This window comes from Rhinolophus sinicus, chromosome 5 (genome assembly GCF_057876585.1).
Source record: "Rhinolophus sinicus isolate RSI-liver-muscle chromosome 5, RSI-T2T, whole genome shotgun sequence".
Taxonomy (NCBI): domain Eukaryota; kingdom Metazoa; phylum Chordata; class Mammalia; order Chiroptera; family Rhinolophidae; genus Rhinolophus; species Rhinolophus sinicus.
This window is the reverse complement of record NC_142505.1, coordinates 82,414,564-82,440,475: the sequence shown is the minus strand read 5'-3', so window position 1 is coordinate 82,440,475 and position 25,912 is coordinate 82,414,564. Positions and strand designations below refer to the sequence as shown.

At 47.9% G+C, this 25,912-nt stretch overlaps 4 protein-coding genes across 8 annotated transcripts; 2 read left to right on the top strand and 2 right to left on the bottom strand.

Moving 5' to 3' along the window:
- Nucleotides 1–2,757: 2,757 nt before the first annotated feature.
- Nucleotides 2,758–13,025, bottom strand: IK (IK cytokine). Its single transcript, XM_019740318.2, has 20 exons — nt 12,874–13,025; nt 12,369–12,435; nt 11,204–11,296; nt 10,643–10,702; nt 9,646–9,813; nt 9,361–9,475; nt 8,835–8,905; nt 8,692–8,738; nt 7,683–7,846; nt 6,717–6,825; nt 6,322–6,361; nt 5,939–6,158; nt 5,675–5,693; nt 5,129–5,207; nt 4,786–4,866; nt 4,478–4,535; nt 3,569–3,657; nt 3,245–3,353; nt 3,034–3,068; nt 2,758–2,945 (listed from the first exon to the last, which is right to left on the bottom strand). The coding sequence occupies exons 1-20, from the start codon at nt 12,887–12,889 to the stop codon at nt 2,918–2,920; spliced, it is 1,668 nt and encodes a 555-aa protein (XP_019595877.1). The 5' UTR covers nt 12,890–13,025; the 3' UTR covers nt 2,758–2,917.
- A 103-nt stretch (nt 13,026–13,128) lies between these two features.
- On the top strand, nt 13,129–15,047 carry NDUFA2 (NADH:ubiquinone oxidoreductase subunit A2). Its single transcript, XM_019740324.3, is given in 4 exon segments — nt 13,129–13,301; nt 13,428–13,534; nt 14,843–14,925; nt 14,927–15,047. Coding segments are annotated over 4 exon segments (318 nt in total). The 5' UTR covers nt 13,129–13,200; the 3' UTR covers nt 14,954–15,047.
- A 64-nt stretch (nt 15,048–15,111) lies between these two features.
- TMCO6 (transmembrane and coiled-coil domains 6) lies at nt 15,112–24,804 on the bottom strand. Of its 5 annotated transcripts, XM_019740320.3 has the most exons (12): nt 20,219–20,414; nt 19,987–20,099; nt 18,378–18,493; nt 18,088–18,271; nt 17,733–17,837; nt 17,492–17,577; nt 17,153–17,269; nt 16,830–16,941; nt 16,529–16,715; nt 16,312–16,406; nt 15,770–15,937; nt 15,112–15,524 (listed from the first exon to the last, which is right to left on the bottom strand). In XM_019740320.3, exons 1-12 carry the CDS (start codon nt 20,301–20,303, stop codon nt 15,411–15,413), a joined length of 1,482 nt encoding a protein of 493 aa, XP_019595879.2. In that variant the 5' UTR covers nt 20,304–20,414; the 3' UTR covers nt 15,112–15,410. The 5 variants fall into 5 exon arrangements, with proteins under 5 accessions (XP_019595879.2, XP_088654784.1, XP_074169745.1 ...); XM_088798658.1 differs by lacking the exons at nt 18,088–18,271; nt 20,219–20,414 and adding an exon at nt 24,664–24,804; XM_074313644.2 differs by having other exon boundaries at nt 16,529–16,941; nt 20,219–20,416.
- CD14 (CD14 molecule) lies at nt 24,168–25,912 on the top strand. The gene is made up of 2 exons (XM_088798659.1): nt 24,168–24,591; nt 24,681–25,912. The coding sequence occupies exons 1-2, from the start codon at nt 24,589–24,591 to the stop codon at nt 25,788–25,790; spliced, it is 1,113 nt and encodes a 370-aa protein (XP_088654785.1). The 5' UTR covers nt 24,168–24,588; the 3' UTR covers nt 25,791–25,912.

Sequence of the window (25,912 nt, the reverse complement as noted above, 5' to 3'; positions counted from 1 at the left end):
CAGGGCTGCCAGGGCTGTTAACCCTATCTTAACCGTAAAGTGGCAGTCCTTATGTTAACAGTCTCTTACAAGTGGTTTGACTCCCTAGCCAGGGGTGTCCAAATTTTTTTTAACGTTTTTTACCAAGGGCCATATGCGGTAAAATTCACAAACAGCCGGGCCACTCACTGGAGGTGAAGTATGTATTGCCTCACCTGGTTTATTTAAGTAAACTAAATATATTTTTGGAATTTGCTGTGGGCCAATAAAAAATGGATGGCGGGCGTAGTTAGCTCGCGGGCCGCAGTGTGGACACCCCTGCACCTAGTCGTTTCCACCACTTCCTGGGCCCACTAGACTGCACCACTGTCAATCCCCTCTTTAGTCACTTCAGGTAAAGTTGGAAACTACGTTTCAGTACTTTCCCCTCATCCTGACCAATGCTGACAGTTTGGTACAACCTCCCTGTCAACATAAACATCCAAACCTATAGAGAATTTTTGTAAGACTTCGTATGAGCCAAACTGATGACATATACCCGGGAGCAAGATCTCAAATGCTCTGGAGAATAACAGTTTTGCAGCTTCTTTTATGCATTTGTAATTAATGCATTAATGTAATGAATTTAAGGAAGATTACATGAAGGGAGGAGAAAGCAAGGTGAGGGTTGGATTACGGGATAGTTAACAAGATTGTGCTCACCTAAGGGTGGTTATTTCAAAGGATAGGGCTTCCTTAAGACAAAGATAAACCTTTTACCAAAAAAGGTTATGTGTCTGGGGTGTGACCACCCACTATGATCTGCCCAACTAAAAATTTATGACCAGATCACCCTGTGTGAGGTTCCTTTCCTCAGAACCAGTTAAGGATTTTAGTGTGCTTGGGATCAGAGAGGGGGATGCCAGTCGTTCATGGCTTGGTGAAACCCAAGACCATGACAAGTGTCAGCCAGGTTGGTCAGGAAGCAGCAAAAGCCCATGCCCTGAGAATTTCACATGGAGGGTCATGGACAGCAGGCAGCCCAAGCTCGCATATGCTTAAGTTGCTGCTGTTCACGCTCAACATCTTCATGGCTGAAGAAACAGCATCCTGCCCATTCCTACAATTAGACTGTAGACCGTCAGCAGGCCAGGCCAGCAATGCTCAAAGCTGACAAGGAGTAGAAGAGGAAAATGGGCACAACAATTAATGTTTTGGACATTCTAATTAAGGGTTCCACAAAGATAAGATCACACTGTGTGGTGTGGCAGATGAGGACCAGGAACTCCTGTGCTCAGAACCTTCTCACATGGCTGTGGTATCAAGCCTTCTAGGACATCTTACACACTCATGCCCAACCCCTTAACGAGAGGTAGGAGTGAGTTTAGGGACTTCAGAAAGACCGTATGTCCTGTGTGACTGGAAAGTTACTGTGTGGTGTTGGGAGTCCTTGTCACTCACTTTGTGGCCAACTAGAGGATCTTGGTCACTTCCACAAGGATTGGAGGTACTTGCAGAAACTGATTGTAAACTGGCCATCAACCCCCAGCAAGCCTTGATCTTAGTGACCCTCTAGGTATTTTCATCTGAGCCAGGTCTCTGTGACCTTTTTCCTAATTGAGACCACTGCCTATGACCATGAAACCTGGGTGTCATTTACTGTTTGAAATTAGCCATTCTAGGTGCTACTGCAGACAAAGCCCACTTTCAGCTTTTTAGGTGCCATGCACAAAGCTGGTTCCTCAAAAAGCCCTTGCCCTATCCAGGTGAAAGTGCCCAAAGGCAATGGCTACGGTAGCCTGCTAGCTTTCCTTGGATCTGGTGAGCCCAGGGTCTTAGGCTCAGAACAGGCAGTGGCAGCTAGGAATCCAGCCAGCAAGAAGTGGTGACCTTTACTGATGAGTACCAGATCGGAGTGCTGGCAAAGAGCAGAGAGGAGGAAAAGGGCAGGGATAGAGTGACTTAGAGGCTAAGGAGCCCACCCTGGGCCGTAGTCAACTTTTCAGAGTGTTGGAAGACACACCAAAACTTTGTGGCCTAGGACAGGGATTCCCCATGGCACATCCCCAAGGTTATCCCTTCAGCCAGGGAAGCAGGGATTTGTGCTTGGAACTATTAAAGCTCCCAAGAGAGCATAAATTCATAAAAGGTTTTTGTTCCACAAGTGATTCTCACCAGGTAACTTCACCTAACACCCAGTCGTGCACAACCTTGGGATCAGATTGGCAGCCCACTGGGCTGCCCCTAATCCCCAGGGAATCTCTGCCCTAAGAATAGGCCCCCTCAGGGCAGCGGGTTGGCTCAGTAGAGCACAGTGCTCATAACACCAAGGTGGCCGGTTTGATTCCCACATGGGCCAGTGAGCTGCACCCTCCACAACTAGATTGAAAAAAATGATGACTTGACTTGGAATTGAGATGTGCGCCCCTTACCCCCAACTAGATTGAAAACAGTGACTTGACGTGGATCTGATGGGTCCTGGAAAAACACGCTGTTCCCCAATATTCCCCCGCACCAAAAAAAAAAAAAAAAGAATAGGCCCCCAAATGGGCCTGAATGAATCTGATACTTGAGACCAATCATCCTTACATTCCTGTATCCACCTCCTGCCCACCAGTGAGAGTCATTCTCTCCTCCACTGAACACCGATTAGTAAACAGCCTTACTGTCTAGGAATCTAGAAACAGCTCACGAAAGAACTGAGCTTTCTGCATGTGATTTTATACAACCAGTAGAATTAATAGCCACCTTGGTGCCTCAGGAGCCCTGAATGGGGGGATGCTCAACACAGAGAAGACAACAGGTTAATCAATTTTAATGGAACCAAATGATTATACAGGAACATTTTATATACATTCATTAAAAAAACAAAACACCTTGCAACTTTTTTGGGAATTGTAGAAAGTAAGGAGTGGGGAGCACATCCTGTGAAGATTCCTCCTGGAGTTGGAAATGGAGATTAGTATTTTGGTCTTTTCACTTCAACCCTGCAATAGGAGGAGCAATGAATCAGCATAAGATCAACACACTAAGCAATTCCCATCAGGCCTGCAGAGGAAGAATGCTGCTCCTTACCCATCAGCTTCCATCTTCTTCCTCTTCTCAATGATCTGCAAAAAGGACAGTCATAGTTGACAGTTCTGCTGCCAGGCTAAGCCCACCTGAGGCCCAAGGCTGACCACTCTCCTACTTCCATGGCTCTCCAACCCTTTGCCAGTCCCTGGTTCTGTGGACCAGTGTCTCCTCCCAGCTGAAAACTTCCCAACGGAGAGGCAGTCCCACTTACCGCACTAATCTTTTTCCATTGGCGATCAAGCTCTGCCTTGTCATTGGTTTCCTTGAAGCGCCTGGTTTTCCGCCCTTCAGACATCTTGATGCCATATTGGAATGCAGCCCTGAGACAAAAAAAGGGGGGGTTGGAGGGGATGGCGCAATTTGGGGAAGAAGGCACCAGAGGTTGCATAGCAGTAGCAAAGTGTTCCCGGGGGCCCTGTGAGCAGAGAACCTATTTGGAAATGTCTCAGCCACACTACACCCTCTAACCTGGTGTGGGCTAGTCCACCCATCGCCATCCCTCTCCTCACACCCTGGCTGTTTAGTACCAACTCACTTGGGCAAAGCCTCCTTGTTGTTCATATACTCGCTATATTCCTCCTGGGTATCAAAATCCCAGCGGCCTAAAGGGCCCTTCTTGTTACCCTGTTGCAAGACAGAACGGGAGACAGGGAAGGAAGAGATGTTAGTGGCAATGGAGTTTTAGCCCTTGATTAAAGCCAGGCTCTCCCACAGTCCCAGATTTCTTCATTCATAAATCCTACCCTAATAAATAATAAATGCTTACTATGTACTTATTATGTGCCAGGCATTATTTTAAACACTACACACCTATCTTATTTAATGCTCTCAAAAACTTACTAAGAGAAAATATATTTCTCTTCATTTTCCTGATGACAAAACTGAGGCATAAGTGGAAAAATAAGTTGGAAAGGTCACAAAACTAATAAATGGCAGACCTAGGATTAAGCAAGTCTCCAAGATGGAATTAAACCATGATCTTAACCGTTGCAGTACACAGAGAACAAGGAAAAAGTAGATGAAATTTTTCACCATTAATGGTGTTAGTGTTTGTTGAATTTTGTTTTTGTTTTAATTTTAAGGCTTGGAGGAAAATTTCAGTATTGGCTGGAATAAAATTCAATTATTTTCTAAAGACTGCAATTCCTTCTGCCCTTTCTACTTATGCACTAAAGGCTTGTTTACTGCCTACCATGGAAATGAAAGCCTGGCACTTTGTAAGAAATAAAAAGAAATATATTTTTGGTGCTATCTCATTTGATTTTGTACACTTTAAAACAGTCAAGCTGTGATGACCCCACAGTGCCACTGATCCCATTACTGCAGCTGAGGGACGGTGAGGACGGACCAGTAAATGAGGCACAGAGCTCCTGGGAGTGGGGAAAGGGGGAGGTACTAAAGACCAGCTGCCCACGAGCCCTCCCCCATCCTCCCAACTCCACACCTGGTCCATTTTGCTATAATCCACCTCTTCGTCACTGTCTACAGCCATGTCATCCATCCTAAAGAGAAACAACAGTTAAACAGATGGTGTATACCCAGACTCCTTTGCTTCATCTGGAAACCTACCCAGGTAAGAGGCTATATGCCTAGGCATGACCATCCCCCAGGCCTCCCACTCAGAGCCTAATAGAATAGTTAATCCAAGTAAGAAATACCCTTGGATCCCAGCAAATCAAATTTCCACCTCACCCCCTATCCCACTCATTCTCCAATCATCCCAGCCTCCCCTCTTTAAAACGTCTCACATACGTGGCGGGGTAGCACTCAGCGTAACTGTTAGACATGCCAAAGAAATCTCCCAGCTGCTTCTTGTCCTCTGGCTTCTTTAGCATATGCTATGTTAAAGAAAATAATTCTGCCTGTAGCAGAAAAGCTTCAAGCAGGAAGAGTCAAGGGCTAGAAGCCTCAACTTGAAAAGTCTAAGGAGAGGACTGTGGATTTGAATGGGTCCTCTGAGAAAGGGAAAAGCCTCTGTCAAAATTCAACACAAAAGGCAAGGAGTGGGGCTGTGGGCAAGCAGGGAGGCAGGTGAAGCTGGAATGAAGAGAGAACAACTGTCTAGAACCCAGGAATATATTGAAATAAAGGATATGATTCAGTGCCTTCCCAGCCAGCAGAACCAGCAAACTTTTCATTGATCGATTTGATCAACTCCTTGGCAGATCCAGGTCCTGGGGGAAAGAGAACTCTATTAAGACATTGAAACGAGGAACTTACAACCTCTTCTCTACAACCCACTTCCAACCTGTAGCTTTCATAAAGACATTTTTTTAAAGCAACAGAACCCTTTTAGCTAACAAAATTTTAGTCAAATCCCAACTACTAATGAGCTTCTCTGGTTGAGATGCAGTAGTATGCCCAGACTACTGCCTGCTCGACCCGCCTGACATCCTCAGAATCCCACAGATGGAGGAATTATAGCTAAAGAGTAAATATGCCCTGCCATTGCCCAGAAAGATGCGGGAAACTCCAGACTCATCTTCTGTTTTTTGAGTACAGCAAGACATGGATCTTATGAGAACCCAGAACCACCAAGTTCCCCAAGCCCGCCCTTGCCAGGTGAACTCAAGGTCAGACTCTCAGCCAGGGGAAAGGAGGACTGCCAGATCCCATGCAAGAAGCCTTGGATACAACCCACCTTTGTCAACGTCCATGGGCTGGAAAGAAAACAAACTGAAGTGAGTGTCACCATGAGGGATTCCCACTCATCCTTCCCCCAAGTATGAATCAATTCCCTACCTCCTCTTGCCCCCATTTCTAGAATGGTTCCTACCCTGGATTAGTTGACCCAGTTGCTGCTATGGAGCCATGAGGTGTCAATACACCAGAGGGGTCCTGTAACTGGCTGGGCAGGCAGAGAGATAGGCACCTCCACCACCTGGTACCAGGGGCCACATCTCACCTCATCGTCCACTTTTGGCTTCTCAAAGTAGCTGTGTCTCTTCTTTTCTTCCTCTCTCTCTCGGTCCCGCTCCCGCTCCCGGTCTCGTTCTCGCTCCCGCTCTCTGTCACGGTCTCTGTCTCTCTCCCGATCACGCTCCCGTTCCCGGTATCTCTCCCGCTCCTTGTCCCGAGGTGTCTTGGTTGTGGACGGCACATAATCCCCAATGTCTTCGAATATACTAAGAAAACAGGTATCACTGGCTGCCAAAGTCACACACACACTTCCACTTCTCCTGGCCATTTCTCCAGATTCTCACACCAAGGCCTCCCCAAAATGCCAAAGACAGAAAACAGAGCCCCCTTCTTCCCCTCAGATCAGGTGACAGGGGCTAGGATACATACTTCATGTCAGCCTCAGGGGGTTTCTTCTCTTCCAGCTTCCCTAAAATGTAAAGACAGGAATGATAAAAACTCCTCGGTTAATTCCCACTCAGCCTTGCCATGCTCTCTAATTCTCAATGCCCTTTTAAACATCTTCTGTTTATAAGGCGGGACAACAAAAGGTGCCCATACTCTCCCTCCTCTTGCCTCAAAATTGACCATTGCCCCCCAGGGGGGTCAAATAGACAGAATTTGGATATAATCATCTCTTTGCCAGTGTACTCCATTGCTCCCATTTTTCTTTGTTCCCCAGGAGCCTCCCAATGTTTTGGAGACAGAAGGTTCCAGGAGACCTTGGTTCCATGCTCAAATGTTCCTCCAGGGGTAAGGTTTCTCTCCCTAACCCTCCAGGTTACCTTTATCCTTCTTCTTGAGCTTCTTGTTTCGAGTACCCTGCCTCAGATAGGAAAGGATCTGGGTGAGCTTGCTGATGACAATGTCATTTGTGGTCAGTGTGGTCTGGGCCTGAAAAACCCCAAGAAGCAAGAATGTTATCCCACTGAGCAGGAAACTCTTCACATATTCATTCATTTGCTTAACAAATTGAAGGGTAAGTTAAAACTCGCTAGATGAAGACTGGGAAAGGAGGTGTTGTAGAAGGACATTCCAGACAAATGAAAGAGCATGCACAGAGGCCTGGGTGAAAAGTGGTTCCAGCAAATTCAAGAAAGCCAGGATGACTGGAAAACAAACACGGAAGCACAGTGAAAAAAGGGTGGAAAGGCCAGAAATTGAGGAGACTCATAGGCCATAATAAAGATTTTGCTCTTTACTCTAACAGTGAGAAACCACTGAAAGCTTCTAAACTGTGGCGAGACAAAAATTCGCATTTTGAAATGATCACTCTGGCCACGTGTAAAAAGGGGATGGGGAGATTGGGCGGGGGGTGATGGCTAAAAAGTACAGGTTTCTTTTTGGGGTGATGAAAATGTTTTAAAATTGATTGTGATAACAGTTATACACTTCTATGAATATACTAAAAGCCACTGAATTGTACACTTTACAGGGGCAAATTTTATGCATGTGAATTACATCTCAGTAATAATTAAAAATAAATCAAATACTGGAAGGGAACCAGAGTAGACATGGGGAAACCAACTAGGAGCCTCTTTTAATAGTTCTAGCAAGAGATGATGGCTTAGACTAGAATGTTGTTGGTGGAGATGGAGAAAGGTACATGGATTCAATTGAGATTTAAGAGTTAAAAAGCAGACAGGACTTAGTGATGGCTTACATGTGGTTGATGAGACCTGGGGCAGAAACGAGGTGGATTCCTAGGTTCGGGGCTCACGTGAAAGGCTCTCAGGATCCAGGTCACTCACCTCCATGGTGGGGCAATCAGCTTTGCTGCGGATAAGAGTGGTGGGGATGTCCGTATCAGCGTACTCATCATCCAGGTCTACTACGTAGGCCATGCGGCCCGGCAGGAACAGCTCATTCCGCTCGTATGCCTTGCTCTTGAAGAGCATGCGGTAAACATTGCGGCCTAGAAAAAAAGGAAGAGCAGCAAGGGGCAATGAGAACCTTCTACAATAACAGCTACTAAGTGCTTACGCTGTGCCAGCCACCATGCCAACTGCTATGCATGCTTTGCTTCGCTTCATTCAGTCTTCACAGCAGCCCTGTGAGGTGGGCGTTATTATTGCCTTTTAACTAGAAAGAATACTAAGGCTGAGTGTTAAGTGATTTACCAAAAGTCACATAGCTACCAAGTGACAGGACAAAGAATGAGGCCCAGGCAGTCTCACTCCAAAGCCTGAGCTCCTACCCACTCTTCTACATTGCCTCCTCAAGGGCACTACGTGCCAAGCATGGAAGAGGTTCAAGGTAATACTGCTGCTGATGGAAACACCAGCTCTACCACATGCTCAACGTGATAGGCACATTGCACATGTTACGTCTCTTCATCCCAATAATCCCAGGAGGTGAACATTCACCCCATTTTTGCAGATGGACAAACAGGTGCTGAGAAATGAAGTCACTTGCCTAAAATCACATGCCTGTGTGGTTTCATCGTCAGGACTCAAACCCAGGTCTCTCTGATTGCAAATTCTGAGCTTTTAATCACCAACAATGCTACCTTCCTTAATGTGTAGGCCCCAATCTGAAAGAGCTTCCAACCTAACTAAAGAGACATTAGTAACATACATGAAACAATTAAGTCCACATCTAAATTCTGCTAGAGTATTTTATGAGAACTAGCTAGTTTGGGGGCAAAAGAGAGAGGAAAACACGCTGAGGGAAAGGGGAAGCATATCCTGCCCAGAGCATTAAAATTCCCTACAATTCACCTAGAATGCAGAGCCACCAGTGTAGAAACTCTGTACTCACCTAAACGTGTTTTGAATTCAATTTTATTTTCAGGATCCTCATCTTTCCTGAAAAGATAAAAAAATATATATTTTTGCTAAATGTGTCCCTACTTTAGGTTCCACCTTTCTAAACTCTCAAGTTCTCCCCTTGTGTTTACTTACTTGGTTTCCTTCTGGGGCTTTTCCATTAGTTCTTCCTCCTCTTTCTCTTTGCTGGCAATCTCAGCTCGTACCTAATAGGAAAGCAAGTAGCGTTTAGACATTTTTCAGTTTACATGTATTGACTGAATACCACACTGTGCCAGGAACTAAGAATTCAATACTAAATAATATAATCCTTGCCCTAATAGAACTTATAGCAGGAGAGAGAGACAAATTAAACAACTAAACAACAAAATCAGATAACTGCTATGATAAGTGAAATAGAAGAGGTATGCAAGGGTGCAGGAGGTGGGAGGTGAGGAAAGGGGGACTTAACCATATCTGGGTGTTTAAGAAAGGTTTCCCCAAGAAAATAAAATTGAGGCTGAGACTTGAAGAATGAGTAGCAATTAGTCCTACAAAGGGGCCACCGTTAGCCCTTCTAGACAGTCTGAAATAACAGCAATCTCCCTTCTCACCTTGAAAGGCCCATACGAGAGCATTCAGCACTCTAGTTATTACTCTCCACTCACTCACGAAGGCTCACCTTTTGAAGCAGAGCAAAATCCAAGCCTTTCACCAAATGGGTGTGTTCCATGTCACCACCCAAGAATTTGGACTCTTGGATCAACTGTCTTCTCTTCTCTGCAGCTGATTTGTCCCTGTATAATTAAAGAGACCATGTTAGAACAGTCCTTTGTGGATAGTAAGTGAATCCTGAAATGGCATGCTTTGGGCTCCAGAGCAGGGAAAGTGTGAGGAGGAATTCACATTGCAATTGTCTGACTCTGGGATGCTGAGGGAACCATGCCTTGGCACCCTCGGTACTCACGCCTCAGCAGTGGGGCCCACAGCCCTGTAGTTAGCTGTGGTGCTGATCAGCTCAGTTTCCTCATAATCTTTGTTCACACCATCTCGCCGTTCCTTGGCACGGTCCCGGTACTTCTCTGCCAGTTCTCTCTCTCTCTCAATTTCTTGTTGGCGAAGTTTGGCATAATAACTGACCAAAGAAAGGCAAATTTGTCAGGCTTACCAGCTGCTATCCCAAAGTCAACAGAACTGTTCCTGCCTATTTCCCTACACCTTCATCCAACTCTCTATGGTGAAACCTCATGTATGTCCTGATAGAACTGCTGGCCACCTCTTAACAATCCTCAAAATTACAACCACAGCATCTTCCGGCTCACAGATACATTGTTCCAATGCTACCTCAGGGCACTCCATCTTTCACTTTAGAATTCGTTAATGCCACCCAACTCTACATCACTGAGTGTCTACAGATATGAGACTTTTCCCTACAGCAACCATGAAGCCATCTGATTTTTTATCACCTTCCAAATTTCAGCAGAAAATAAACTGTTCCTTGACGGTCCTCCCCAAGAAGGGAGGAAAAAGCAAAGTAAAGGTCCAGAAAGTTTGGTATCATGTAAATGATGATGATGGCAGCCACGATTTATTGGGTGGTTACTATTTGCCAGGCACCGATGCTAAGTGTTTACATGCATTATCACAGTTGACCCTCATGACAATCTGATAAGAATTATCATCACTAGCTCCTTTTTACCAGGGAGAATATTGAGGATTAGAGAGGTAAAGCAAAATGCCCAAAGTTATCCAGCTAGAAACTGGTCAAGATGAGATTAAAACACCACAGACTGACTTCAAACCCTTAAACGGCCACTCCATATATCACTCCTGTCCACTATGAAAGCAGAAAACCTTTAGAGAATAAAGGAAAACCTCAGTCTCTAGCCCCATAACTAGCCCCCATTCCTTTCCCACAAACACTATCCACTTGAAAAGCCAACAGTCCTCCATCCTTCCTTCACCTTTTCTTTTTTCTCCTTCGTGCAGCTGGGTCTTCATCCTCATTGTACTCCCTTGGCATCCTAGAAGAGAAATATTAGCAAATATTAGTAAAATATTGCCACAGCCCCAGAAATCCCAAGAAGTGGCCTTAAGAACTGAAGAAAGGTCTAGAACACTGACCAAAGCAACAATTTCAACAGGTCAGAGATCCATGTCAATATTTGTATTGAGTGGTTCTCAAACTTTAGAGAGAGAGCATCACAACCACCTAAAGGACTGTTAAACTTATGTATTCCCAAATATCTGTCCCAGAATCTGAGTCTGTGGGGACTGGAATGGGCCCTGAAATCTGCCCATTTAAGTACCAGTAGCAATTCTAGTACAAGTGGCCCAAGGAACATACTCTGAGAAAAAGTGAGACCCTAGAATATCCCAGTCTCCACTGGAGCTTCAATCTCCAGAGGAAGAGAATCAGAACCACAGGCTTCAAAAAAGAACTAGCCTTCCAGTTCCTAAGACATCTAGATTAGTAGATTTTCTGTAAGGGGATGGGAGACAGCTTAAATCACCCCAAAGCTTACTCATGATGACGTGATTTAGAGGGCGGTGCAGAGGTAGGTGCAGCCCTTGGGGTCATGAGCAGTTTCCTAAAGTCTTCATTGGTGAGTTTTGATCTAGAAGGCAAAGATTTTAAAAATTAGTACCCAGTAAGAACTAGAAAAGGAATATGTAAAAAACATGGTTAACTGTACTGGAAATCAGGGAACTACAAATTAAAACAAAGACATGCCACTTTTAATGCATCAGTGTTAATTATTAAAAAGTTTGATAAATTAAGTTTGCGTAAGAATTTGGGAAGTTTTTATACCGCTGATGGGAATGTAAGTCAGTATAGCCTACTGGAGAGCAAGTTAGCAATATCTATTAAAATTTCGGTGTGCATATCCTATAACCCAGCAACTCCATTCATCTATACATTACCAATCACTGGCATGTGTATAAAAAGGACTGTAAAGGAGGTTCAATTACAGCTTTGAAAATAAAACTTGCTAACAACCTAAATGTCTCTTAACTGGAGACTAAATAATCTGTGACAGTGTTTTCTAAATGTGGGGCAGACAGCACTGATAGTACAAGAGACAATACTAATTGGTACAAGAGTGACAAGGACTCACTCCTTGACCAAACTTTAGTCAGATTCCTTTTACCCCCTTCCAACTGGGCCTCTTCATTGGCCTGCTGAGCCCGGTCTCAGCAAAAGAAAAAAGCAAGCAGCCAATATTGTATACATACAATATAACACCATTTAATTTAATTATTTTAACTCACGAAGCAATGAGATATTTTCCTCAGATATACATGTATGTATATAAATGCATTAAAAAAATAGGGAGAAAAAAGTTACACATTAAAAAGGTTACAGTAGTTACCTCTAAGAACAGGACCGGAATTGGGGATGTTGATCAAAGCGAATTTTACCCTTATTTCTGATGTTTTCATTTTCTACAAGAATTAATTCCTACGTAATGTGTAATTAAACATCAACTTTAAAAAAGAGCACCCTCCATGCCAGAATTTCCCCTCTAATACTGTCATGCAATTGACTTTATCCAGTTAAAGGGGGAAGTAGTTCGATGTTTTTATGATCATCCTTGCTGAGGAGACATTCAGAATGCTTTTACCATCACCTCCACCACTCTACTCATTGCCCAACTCATTTCCATGGTTCTAGATCAAAACACTCACTGGTGGAAGGAGTGAGGATCGTCCACATCGTGGCCATCTGGGGCCAAAGGGTTGGAGAACGGCTCACCTAAGAAAAAGAATTGACATTAATCAATCTCTTTTGTGTGAGGTCCCATGCAAAAGTTGGGGATACAGTAGTGAATAGTAGGGCGTCCACAGGAGGGGGCCCCTAAACCAGCGCTGGAGGATCAGCAAAGACTTCCTGAAGATGACATCTAAGACACTACGTGAAAGATAAATTGACGCAACCCAAGACTAAGTGATATGGGGCGGGGGGTGAGGTGTAAAGTTCACAGATAAACCCCACCTGTCGTCACTTGGGGAAAAGACGAGGATTAGGGACAGAGTCTGGAGCTGCCGCCCTGCCTCGGGGCCCAAAGGCTTTTCCAGGCTCCAAGCGTCACTCCGGGCCCTTCTCCACCCTGGCTTAAATTCTGAGGCCAAAATAACCCGACAAGTGTCCCGAGTCCCGCAGGGTAGAAAGGGCAGATGACCTGAGACTTACTATCTCGTTCCGGCATTTCGTCCGCGGTGTTTCAACGCCCGCTAGGACCGAGACTCCAACAAGAACACGGTAGCGACAGCCTTTTCCCCACAATGCACCTCCGAAACCGACCCACAGTGCCTTGCGTTCCGCAGCCTTTCGGAACCCGCCCATCCGACGCGAAATTGGAGGAAACGCGACTGGTGCCTTACAATGTTTTTACGGCATTGGCTAAACTTGACCCGCCCCCTACCTCAACCAACCTATCGCGGGGCCTGGAGGATCCGCGCTTGGTCCTTCTGGAGAATTTGGCTTGAAGACCTGACTGGGGGGTAGATAGTAGCAGAGATGGCGGTCGCTGCGGCCAGTCGAGGGGTGAGTGCCAAGCTGGCCCTACGAGAGATTCGCATCCACTTGTGCCAGCGCTCGCCGGGCAGCCAGGGCGTCAGGTGAGGAGCAGCGCGTGGTGAGGCGGGCGGGCTTCGGGGTGCCGGGGTCACGACCTCGACCTCCCAGGTATTTGGGGAGGCCCGCGCCCACACAGCACGCGCGGGGCGCTCTCTCCGGCCCCGCAGGGACTTCATCGAGAAACGCTATGTGGAGCTGAAGAAGGCGAACCCCGACCTACCCATCCTAATCCGCGAGTGCTCCGATGTACAGCCGAAGCTCTGGGCCCGCTACGGTGAGTGCGGGACTCTGGGGATACGGGACCCCCGTGGGGAAACAAGGCCTTGAGAAGAAAAAGGGCCGCTCAAGGTCAAGCATAAACGTGTAGAGACTGGAACTCAGACTTCGGCCTTGCTTTTGACCTTGCCGACAATAAGGAAATTTACATTCTTAGGGCTATAGAATGCTTTGTGTCCTGGGTTAACAGCTGTGGGGAGGCGGGTCCGGTCTTGCGTAGGGACAGGAGCTGTCATTTTGTAATTCAGAACAGGTTTCCGATATGGGAGAAGAGATGCTGGTCAATTCTCTTCAATGTAAGTTCTTCCAAGTCTGGAAGGACCGGCACTACCTGGGCAGTGCTGATCCAGGCAGTGTTACAATCTCAATAAGGAAAACCTAAAATAATGATTGTGTTGAGCACTTACTGCTAGACTGTGGTGCTTTCCTACCTAAATCTCATTTAATCTTCATTCACTATATGAGGGGGTGTTATTGTAGAAATTAGAAACCTGAATCAAAAATTTTACAGATCACACCCAAGGTTTTATGTAATTGGATAGAACAGGTTTGAGCCTTTATTTTTGTTCCCCCTTCCTACAATGCACTTCTGCCAGATACCCATGGCTGGCTTTTTATTATTCAGCTCTGAGCTTATATATCATTTCCTCAGAAAAGTATTCCCTGACCAGTTATGTAACATCACCCCCAGACCCTTTTTTATCATATTACCTTTCATTTTACCACAATCTGAAAATTATCTTGTTGCCTGACACATAGTAGGCAGGCAAAAAATGTTTATCATACTAGTGATATTTTAATCACCGTTTTTAACTACATCTTGCGCAAAGAATGTCTGAAGAGGGGAGTCACACCTAAGGCAGATTGGTTCTAACAGTGGAAGTCTATAGTAATACCAGGCACTAAAAACAGGAGGAGGAGAAAGGTTCTCCTTCCAAAAGCCAGTAGACTAGAGATGGACTCAAATAACTAATGTATTATCCTAGATGGACTATGGGAGCCACAGAATGAGCACCCAGCCAAGGGTAGGTCCATGCAATGCACTGCTCCAATCAATGGTTAATAATAAATGCCTACCGAGCCCCTAAAAACTTCCCTGAAACACCTTCCTTACCATGTGGCCACCCACAATCAGCCAAAATTCTAGTTGGACCTGGGCTTCCTAGATGTGTTTGAGACCACTGGATAAATTCTAAGCATACCTTTACTACCTTTCCAATCTATAAGTTGATGACAAGAACTTGTTATTATACTTTGGTAGCCCCACGTGCAGAGTGGATACTTAGTCACCTCCCTCTCTCCCCAGCATTTGGCCAAGAAAAGAATGTCTCTCTGAATAACTTCAGTGCTGATCAGGTAACCAGAGCCCTGGAGAATGTGCTAAGTGGCAAAGCCTGAAGCTTCCACTGAGGACTGAGCAGCAACCCCACAGCCTGGGTGGGCTCTGCTGCACTGAGTACGATGGGAAAATGTATTCTTCTGCTCTCTATAAAGCTTGTGCTGTAAGATGCTCTCAGGATGTGCTTTTCCTCATTCCACTCTACTCTTTATCGTACAACCACTGAGGCAAAGCAGTTTATTATAAAAATAAAACTTTATTCTGTCCCATCAAAAGCCGCCAGCTGCTGCTGGAGCAAAGCAAAAAGGAGAAAGAGAGTCCAGGGCCTCAGAATAAGTGGGCCATACTGATTTCCTTCTGGTCCTTCTGCCTAGACAGTGCCAGGTGAAGAGGAGGAGCTGGCTTAGGTTTAGGTGTGGGAGCAGAGAACATGATGCCTCATTATGGTCCTAACCCCCAAAAGGGGCTCCCTAGGCAAGGAAGCTGGTGGGGGGTGGACGGGAAGGAGTGGAGTAAGTGACATGGAGGAGCCAAGTCACCCATGAAGAGCTGTCTGCTGGAGAGCATGCACTCGATCCTGGAGCTGGGCCTCCTCCTCATGCCTTTCCAGGGCTTGCAGCCCTGATTGCTGCAGGAAGTCCTGGGCAGCCTGAGGACAGGGAAGAAAAGGATTCAACACCTGGGTCCCTATGCCCTAACACTCAATTCCCACAGCCTAATGGGTTAGCCCACCTTATCTAGGGAGAGGTGCATTCCCAACAAGAAGGTGGAGGTTCAGACCTGGAGCCCACATAGGCTAGCCAGGCCCAGAAAAGTGACTATAGTTAGGACTGATGAGATGGTGAGACCAGAAGCTTCAGAATGAGGGGTTAGGGCCCACGGCCAGAAACGCACCTCTGGCCGATAGAGGAATAGCAGTTGTAGCAGCTCCAAACTCTGGCCTACTACTTCAGTGTCAGAGAATGCCAACGTTTCCAGCAAGGAGGGGAGCAATGGACCTGGCCACAGATGCTGGCAATAAGCAGGACCCTTCTCTGCAACGTTGCACAGAACTGTGAGCACCTGCAGACAGATAGGTCCCCACAAAGGATGAAAGTCAAGGACAGCAAAAACTATATGGAGTGCTGACCACACGCCCCAGGCACTGTGCTAAGTAATTTTATATGCATATGCATGTTCTGTAATCTACACAACTGCCCTCAGGTAGGATTACTATTCCCAACTATAAATGAGGAAACTAAAGGTAAGGTGGTTAATTGATTTGCCCAAGGTTAGTAACATGTAAACCACAGTTTAGGGACTCAAGCCCAGAGTGGTCGGACTCTGAAGCCATCCACACCATACTACCTGCCAAGTCTCGGCTAAGGGCACTTCTGAACTCCCACTCTTTATACTTGGGCCACTAGACCTCGGACTCGGATGACTCCGATACCTACCAATACGCTCACCACATTAGATACTGGCAACAACTGCAAGAGGGGCTCAATCAGATCCAGGGAAAGCAAGGAGGTACAGAAGATAGGGCTGTTTGCTGGAAGGGAAAATGTCAGGGTGAAGTCTAATTGAGGCCTGAAACCACCCCTTCCTAATCTACCCACCTCAGCCCATCCCAGGATCTCAAGGTCTAGGCCTAGCAGACCTTACGGTGCCTACCGGTGAGGTTGTTAAGGAGCCAGAGGCCCTCAGGAAGCAGGCTGGGCTGTTTCTGGAGAAAGAACTGCAGAAGGATAAATAAGGCAGCCACAACACGCTCATCTCTGAGCTGCATTTGCCCTCCTACAGCCTCCACTACGGCCTCTGTTAGCAAGTTGCTTAGACACCGGAGCACAGGGCACACCAGCTGCAACAACAAATTGGGGATCAGGTTTAAGTTGGAAGGGGTTACCTGCTCCCTGACGGAGGAGCAGAGTAGGAAGAAAGGTAGCACAGACCTGGACCCATTGTCTTCACCTACCAGCTCCAGTCCTGCATCCTCGGATCTCTGGACAGCCCCCGCCAAGTCCAAGAGCAGCAGCCCCAGAGTGGACAGAGCCCCATGGGTGATGAGCAGGGCATTGTTCACCTGGCTGGGCAATAGGAAGCAAGTAGTCACTACTCAGCCAATCCCACCTTTAAGTTGGCAAACAGCCTAGGTGTGTGGGTTTCCTGGGTTCCAAGAAGAGAAGACCATGGAAGGAAGAAAACACAATTCCAGAAACCCAAGTTCAAACACCCCAGTGTCATGAAAGGAGCCCTGGGGGCGGTCTGTGGTATTTTCCCAACTGGCCTCTGCGTTACCTGCAGATGATGTAGTGAAGGCACCAGGCAAACTCGACAGCGACCCCAGGGTTCAGCTTTGGGCCAGGTTGCAACAGTTGCAGCATGTGCTGGGGAAGAGTGGAGCCTAGGACAGAGCTGCCAGCAGAAGTAGAGCTGTGAGTAGGAACCATGGAAGACAAGATGCCAGTCGCTCTTCCCAAACCCTAATAGGTGGGAAAGTGTCTAAACCCAGAGCCCTTCCCAGCCAGACACATGGAGTTAAATGTGCAACAGCTTTGGAAACAGAATCAGGCATCTAGGGGCTACTGCCAAGTGGGTCAACCCTGCCTGCACATCTGGAGATACAATTTTACTTACGGGATGATCTTCTCTGGAGCTTCCTTAGCCTGCAGGAGCTGGGACAAGGCATATCCAAGGGCTTCCAGCACAGTCAGATGGGGGGACTAGAAGGAGACACGGTAGGGATCAGACTCTGGAAGGTCAGATTTCCTGAGACTCAACCTCTTAGGCTGGAGATGCCTAACCACAGCAGCTGGGGCATGTGGAAAGAAGTGAGGGAAGGGGTACCCAGGGAGGAAGAAAGAAGGTGGACACTCACCTGGATGCAGGCAGCCAAGGCTGGAACAATGCCCTGTGGCAGAAGCTGCCTTCTCACAGCTTCACTCTCCACGATCAGGTTCCCCAGTGTATACAGGCAGAGCTCCTGAGAGCAGGACAACAAAAGAACTGGACTTGGCTCAGTTCAGGCCAAAATGGGGGCGGGGGTGGGCAGGATGGATTAGCTCTGTCCTTAAGGCTCTGGGCACAAAGAAGTGGGGGATGACAGGTATGTGTATGGCTGTGGGCATCAGGGGAAACAGGGTTTCTTCTCTCTACCTGTCAGCTCAAACTTGACCTAAAAGCACACTTTTTAAACTCAAGCCAAGAACAAGGTAGGAAGAGACAGGGCTTACTATCAAGTCTGAGCTGTGACCGGAGACGTAGGTGAGAAGGTAGGAAGTGGCTGGCAGGCAGGCCTCAGCCACCACAGACTGCTCAGAATGAGAGAGCTCATGAAGGCACCGAGCCGCCTCAAGCTGCAGCAGGGCCTGGTTGCTGGTCAGAAGCCCGACCAGGGTCCGCATGCTGCCCTCCAGCCTACATGAGTGAGCACCAGAGCCCTGCTCAGCCTGTGGCCCATCCCGTCCACACTCCTAGCCATCCCTCAAAGCCCCAGCCACTCACTCTCACCACCCACACTGACCCGATGAAGGTCTGCTGCGTCTCTGGGTGCTGCAGGCCTCGACGAAGAGTGACCAGAGCCCTCTCTCTCTCCTTTTCCTCTGTCCCCCGCTGGGATAACCGCAGGAACTGCTGGATCTAGAGCCCAGGGCAGGGAGAGGAGAGATGGCACAGTTGCCAGAAAGCAAGTCATGAGTCCTGCTCTGCTCACTTCACCGGTGAGCCCTCCAATATTGCACTATCCCTAGAACTTGTCATTCACACTAATATGGCTAATAAGTGGACAGAAGGAGAGTGGTCAGAAGAGGGAATCAGGACTGGGTTTAGTACTGGCCCTGCGACTTCCTCTACAAGGGACCTAAACCTGTTTCTCACCTGGAATATGGGAATAACATCTATCCCCATCTTCTTACAGGGTTATTTCAAGGATAACATTTTAACCTCTCATCCTGGCATAACCTACCCCTCCAGTCATTCTCCCTATGCAACAACACCTAGCATAACATGACTTCTTAATGCTGCCAAGATTTTGACCAGTCTATTTCTTCTGCCTGGCATACCCTCCCCAGGTCCTCCATTCCCTTCAGATTTCTGTTCCTGTCACTGCCTCTGGGAAATTAGCTCTTTCTGGCTTCCTTTGGCAGACTTAGGGATCTCTATTGTGCCTCATGTTGCCTTCATGACAGGTGGTAGCACATCTGTCTCCTTCACTGGGCTGTGAACACTTCAAAGAAAGGAACTTTTCATCTTTGTGTACTTCAGTACCCTGCAGTGTCTTGGCATAAAGCACACACTAAATATATGGTATAACTTAGGCACCTGTGAGTACTTTGTAAACTATATATGTAAACCTAGACGATTCAAATGCAGGGGATGTCCAATGCTTGCTGAATGAATAAACAAGCTAAAACCATTCTTCCGTTCACTTATTCAATAAGTACTGAGTATCTACCACATGGCAGATACTGTTCAGGCATCTGAGTTTTCAGTGATGACAAAGATAGGGTCTAGGTTCCCATGGTTTTAAAGTCTAGTTGGAGAAATAATTAACAAGCAAATGAACAATTAGACAGTATGATTAACATTCTGCAAACAGGCTGTCAGGACAGAATACCAAAAGGGAGCCACTTGAGATGCAGGAAATGGAAGGCCTTGATACAGGAAAGAGCCTGGTATATTCCAAGAACTGAAAATGGGCCAGTTTGGCTGAGATGAATAAGCTGATAAGTTTAGGGGTTAGACCATGCTAGACTTTATAGGTCACAGGAAGGATTTTGGTCTCTGTGTCTTTAAAAGACTCATCTTTTTGATGTATGGAGAATGAACCTGAGGGTGGCAAGCATAGAAGCAGATGACCGGTTAGGAGGCTGTTGTAAGTATCCAGAGGAGGGTGGTGGGTGCTGCGAAGACGAGGCACGTAAAGACTCCAAATCGGCTAGGACTTGATAAAGTATTGATGTAGGAATGAGGGTCGGAGTTGTGGAGGGTGATACCCCAGTTTCTGTCTTGGCCCACTGGATAGGTAGAGTTCTGCAGGGACCGCGTTCAGGTTTGGAGACGGATCTCAAATACTCGAGGAAGGAATCTGGCTCCAGCTGGTGTAGACTTCACCACGCACCCTGTCCCCTTACCTCGGTTTCCCCGAGGATCGGGGCCACACATCCCCCGTCGGCTTCCTCTGGAGCGTCGTCTCTCAGGAGCCTCTTGCTAACAAGCTGCTGCTCCCTCCGCGCCTTCCGCAGTGCTGGGGATAAAGGAGCCGGCTGAGGTGGAAGGGGCACCCAGAACCCTGTCTCCCACCCTCCTCATCCTATCTCCCAGGGCCAAACCCCCATCCTCCCGTGTTCTCTCGCCCGCCCGCACCTGCCTCCCGCTCCCGCCGGCGGCGCCTTAGCTCTTCCACCCCGCAGCCCACTGGCCTGAGACGGCCGTGCCGTTGACTCCACATGGTGAAGCTGGAGGAAATTCGCAATGAACGAAAAGCAGGGACTAGAAACCCCAGGCCTAGAACGTGGCGCTGGTCGCGCAGCCGCAGCGCAGGTCAGAAGGGGAGGAGCGAGCAGGCGGGGCTCCGCGCGAAGTGAAGGCGGGGCGGAGCGACGGGGCGCAGCCAGGGTCTGGAGCGGGGCGGGGGGCGGGGCGGCGCGGTGCGGGGGCGGCGCGGGGGGGCGGGGCGGGGGCGGGGCGGCCCGGAGGCGGGGCGGCCCGGAGGCGGGGCGGCCCGGAGGCGGGGCGGCCCGGAGGCGGGGCGGCCCGGAGGGCGAGTGGGATAGACCGAAAGAGTGGAGGGAAAAGGGGAGAGTGGAAAAGGAAGGAGCAAAGGCCAGAGGTGGGTTGGGACCCGGGCGGAGAGCCAGTAGCGTCACCAACCGCTCAGCAAACGCAACCTCCCCACTCCTAACACACGCTAGAGAAACATTCAAAACTACCCCAAGCTCTAGGAAGATACAAGATGCCATTTCACCAATAACTGGACTCCCACTGATGAGCGCTGGCTAAATGCTGGCTAAGTGTTGCCGTATTAAATGTTCGCCATAACAATTACCCCATTTTACAGGTGAGGAAAATGAGACAAATATGATTAGTTCACTTTTCTACATAAAAGTGAGTCATTATTTTTAGGATAAAGTAATTCTTTTACCAAATTTTGAGCGCCACTAACCTATCTACTAGGTAATAGGGAAACATTGGTGAGCTAAAAAACGTGTTCTTACCCTCAAAATCCAACTTGTGGCCAACTTAAGCCCTACATGGTCTAATCCCTGCACATGTCTCCAGTTTCAGCTGGAAGGGCTCCACACCTTACTAATTTTCTGGATCTTCTCTTTGTTTCCTAAATAAGACCTGCTCTTTTCCTCCTCCCTGCTTTTGCACAGGCTATTCCTCTGCCTAGAGCCCTGTCTCTATACCTCCTACTCCCTACCCCAACCAGCACCCTCCCCTTCATTAACACCATCCTCCAGATCTCAACTCCAGTGTCCCTACTCAGAATTACTGAGCCAGTTGCCCCTGTTACGAGAGTGTATAGCACCATATACTTCTTCACAACCCGTTTTGCACCTTTCATTAAGTTATAATGGCATTGATGTGATGTTCTTCCAACCCCCCCATCACAACTCTAAGAAAGTAGAGTCCTGGTAGCATTTAAGAGGTGTCATTTGGAGGCCTCTAATTTTCAGAAAGCTATTACTTAAGCAAATGCACAAATAAGAAAAAATCCAGGAAAGGGCATTGTTTTTCAAACCAACTTCTTTCCCTTGAATTTAATTCTACTTCTTGAAGTCTATCAATAAAGTTTTCGATCTCTTCCATAAAACATCTACTTAATAGCTGTTGGTCATCATGCTCTCCTCCACATCTTCTCTCCAGGCCCAGCATCCATCCAGCCCCTGGACAGCCATTTATTGAGTACCTGCTGTGTACCATGCTCTGGCTGGGGATAGGGCCTGAGTCTTGTCCCTCTCCTCATGGACAGGCTGACTTCTATATACACATCTTTCTCCTGGTGGGGAAGGTAAGACAAGTCCCTAGGCAAATGCTATGTTCTACCCAGAGACAGTTATGGCTGCCCAAACTGCCTTTTTACACTTATCTGCCTGGCAACACTGTTAACCCTATAAGAAACAGCCCCATGTCCACCCTACTACAGGGCTAGCTGTTCCTGTCTCCAGAGCTACCATAAGTCCTTGGTTTCTCCTCTGTAAGAGTCCTCTTCACTATGGACAGTAGTTCTGTGTCCATTTTCACCTCCCCCACCTACTATAGTACTTGAGGGACTGAGTGATGGTCATGTAGGCATCCCAGAGCTTTGCACCAGCCCTTAGTAGACAAAGATAGATATTTGTCTTGGTAGACAAATGATAGATATTCTTGAATTAAGGTGTGAGTTCATTAAGGTGTAAGAATCTTTACAGACACTTCTTGCCCTTGTTATCTTGGACTCCTCATCCAGAGTGCTTCCACAAAGGTGATGGGATTTGCTGAGGAGCCAGGCTTCAGTAGCCTGAGTCTTCTGAACGCAGAGGCTCTGACAAAGAAGATAACAGTCAGGGCTGCTGTCAATAGATGTCGCTCTGTGCCAAAGACTTTACTTATAGATAGGTACTATTATTATGTCCATTTTAAAAGCAGACGCTCAAAAATCTGAGGTCCAGACACTTGACTAATCTGGCTACCTCAGCAGTAGACCTAGGATTCCCTGCCTGGCTATATGACTGCAGGGTCAGTGTACTTAACACTGAGCTATCTTGGACCACATTTTGGACCTCAGGGATGTCCCAGTGACCTGGCCTGGCGTTGGAGTATGGCTCAGGGTATCAGGGCATGTTTAACAGGACACATGGGGGAAATGTGATCTCATGAGGCCTCCTTGTTTGGATTGGGGACAGATGTGATTCTACTTCTTGAAAATAGGGGAAGTGAGAATTCAAATGTTTTTCATGTAGCTCTTTCCCCCAAAATCCAGAGGTGCAGACATGTGAGGGCCATTGTAAAAGTGTTAACAAAAAAATTTCCATAGCTGAAAGCTTTTCTGAAAGAAAGGGTTTATTGAGCCATATGCTAGCCAGAAAAGGACTAGGTCAAGGACTGATCCTAGAGCACGCAGTCTAAATCACCAGCAGCATGGCTAGGTGGAGAAGGCAACATGTCCACCAGCCTGGCGTTGATAGGCTCTTTTATTCATTATGTTTGGGGAAGAAAGGTATAAATTATTTGAAAGAATTTACATTTGTTACAGATAAGGGGGCGGGAAAAGGTGAAGTGGAGGCAGTTCTGATAGGTGCACAGTCTATAAGGAAGATGTATTTACTACTTTTGATTGGTTACAGACAACAGTCCTGAGTGTTCATGTAGGCTGCAGTGTTCTAGTGGTTGGCTAGTAGACACTTGGAGGTTGATTCAAACTCCAGCATCCATTCAGGAATGTGAGCAGTCTTTGTTAGTTGGCCCACAGCTATTAACTGGTTAACTATTCTGTCTCTTTCTCTCACTCTCCGGTTGCTGTAATTTTATTTAGAACATCTCAGAATTTTTCTCTTGTCAAAGCATAAACCCTACCCCACCCTCTGGGACACTTGCTTTTTTTTCTTGTTAAAATAATTAAGTTACTAATTAATCCTCATTCAACATAGGTCCAGCCCTTCCTTCCTAGGACACAGAAATTGTGTTGAGTGAGAGGTAGGGGAGAACAGTGCAAGAGGGAAAATTGTGTTAGAAATATCTAGTTTTTCAGTTTCAGGATGGAGAAAAGAAAACTGTAAGAGAGTAAGTGACTTGGCCAACATGTTTCTGTTAAACACCTCTACTTAAGAAAGCTATTATTTTATTATTTTCTTAATCAATAAAGTTAAACAAAGAACAAGTCAGCAAAAAAAAAGGAGGAGGAGGAGGGAGAAGGCCGAGAGGAGAAAGAGAAGGGGAGTTGTTTTCCAAACCAATTTCCTTCTGTTAAAATTAATTCCAGGGGCGGCTGGATGGCTTGGTTGGTTAGAGTGAGAGCTCTGAACAGCAGGGTTACCGGTTGGAGTCCCACATGGGTCAGTGAGCTGCGCCCTCCACAACTAGATTGAAGGACAATGACTTGGAGCTGATGGGCCCTGGAGACACACACTGTTCCCAAATATTCCCCAATAAAAATATTTTTAAAAAATTAATTCCAGCCCTGGGAGTCAATAGATGAAGTTTGTTTGCAGTCTGTTCCACCAAATATCCAGTTAAATATCAGAGGATATTTAGGGGATTGGACTTGGGTGGCGGGAGGTTAATAGTAACCACCAAGAATAGGGAAACGTCAAGGAAACTCCACAGGTTGAGTTACTGGGATATAGGCAGGGAGGTGAGAGTCCTGGCAGGAGGCACTGGCAGTCTTCCTTTCTCCAAACCCATCGGGGCGCCTAAGTCATCAGGACACTGCCTGGCACAGGGCACATTCAAGGTCCTGCAGGATGCTTCCTGTTACACCCCTCCTCCCAGCAACATCCTTCATTGCAAAATTTCCCAGAAGGGAGTGGATGGAGGGGTTGGGTGAAAGATTGGTGGGGAGTGACCAGGGTTCACAGAGGAGGAAATAGAGTGACATTCCAGGGTTATATAAACTCTCAGAGACTGGCAAGGGGTGTGTGGAGCCTAGAAGCCCAGGAGTGCCGCGGTATATAGCAAAGAAGCCAGCGAAGCCGAAGCCCTTCCCAGAGCCGGCCGGGGCCGCCAAGGCTCTGAGGACCCACCTATCAACCATGGTGAGTGTACGGTCTTGGAGCCGAAAGGGGGCTACTTGGGGAACCCCAGGGACCGGCTGGGGCCGCCCTGACCTTCGCTCTCTTCCCAGGTGCGTGCACCCTGCCTGCTGCTGCTGCTGCTGCCGCCACTGCTGCACGTCTCTGCGGACACACCAGAGCCCTGCGAGTTGGACGAGGACGATTTCCGCTGCGTCTGCAACTTCACGGATCCACAGCCCGACTGGACCAGCGCCTTCCAGTGTATGAGTGCTGTGGAGGTGGAGATTCGTGGCGGCGGCCACAGCCTGAAACAGTTTATACAGATCACCGACACAGACCTGAAGCAATATGCTAACACGATCAGGGCTCTGCGCTTGCGGCGGCTCACGGTGGGAGATGCACAGGTTCCTGCCCCGCTTCTGTTCGCCGTCCTGCGTGGGCTCGGGTACTCCCGCCTCAAGGAACTGACGCTGGAGAACTTGGTAGTAACCGGCACCACGCCGCCGCCGCCGCCTCCGGAAACCACTGGCCCTGCGCTTGCCACCCTCAGTCTCCGTAACTTGTCGTGGGCAACAGAGAACGCCTGGCTTGCCGAACTGCAGCAGTGGCTCAAGCCAGGCCTCAAAGTACTGAACATTGCGCAAGCACACTCGCTCGCCTTTTCCTGCGCAGAGCTCCGCGCCTTCCCGGCGCTCACCACCTTAGACCTGTCCGACAATCCCGGACTGGGCGAGCGCGGACTGACTGCAGCTCTCTGTCAGCACAAGTTCCCCGCCGTCCAGGAGCTGGCGCTACGCAACGCGGGGATAGAGACGCCCAACGGCGTGTGCGTGGCGCTCGCAGCGGCAGATGTGCAACCCCAGCGCCTAGACCTCAGCCACAACTCGCTGCGTGCCACTGCGCCGGGCTCTCCCGGGTGCGTCTGGCCCAGCGTACTGAGCTCTCTCAACCTGTCGTTCGCTGGCCTGGACAAAGTGCCTAAAGGACTTCCGGCCCGTCTCAGTGTGCTTGATCTCAGCTGCAACAGGCTGACCAGGGCGCCGCGGCCAGACGAGCTGCCCAAGGTGAGTAGCCTGACACTGGACGGGAATCCCTTTCTGGACCCTGGAGCCTCCACCCCGAATGACTCCGGTGTGTTCCCAGCCTGTGCGCGTTCGACCCTGGCCATGGGAATGTCAGGAACTCTGGCGGTGCTTCAAGGGGCCGGGGCCTTCGCCTAAGGCCCAGGAGGGAAGAATGAATTGGCTCAGATTGCCCTTGCTCCCGGGGGGAGCCTCATCAGGACGTCTCAAACAACCAACCTTGTGCCCCATCTTCATTAAAATCTTAAAGATGGTCTCTA

Bases quoted from the DNA above. Each gene is read 5' to 3' on its own strand.
- IK (XM_019740318.2), bottom strand. The intron at 10,703-11,203 runs GTAAGCTTTGGG...TTTCTCTTCTAG, and splicing joins TCTAAATCACGTCATCATGA to GATGCCAAGGGAGTACAATG. The intron at 8,906-9,360 runs GTGAGCCTTCGT...CTTTCCTATTAG, and splicing joins ATTTTGCTCTGCTTCAAAAG to GTACGAGCTGAGATTGCCAG.
- TMCO6 (XM_074313644.2), bottom strand. From the start codon at position 20,303: ATGTGGAGTCAACGGCACGGCCGTCTCAGGCCAGTGGGCTGCGGGGTG. The intron at 18,494-19,986 runs GTAAGGGGACAG...CCTGGGCTCTAG, and splicing joins CGATCCTCGGGGAAACCGAG to ATCCAGCAGTTCCTGCGGTT. The intron at 15,938-16,311 runs GTAGGTATCGGA...ATCTGTCTGCAG, and splicing joins CTAATGTGGTGAGCGTATTG to GTGCTCACAGTTCTGTGCAA.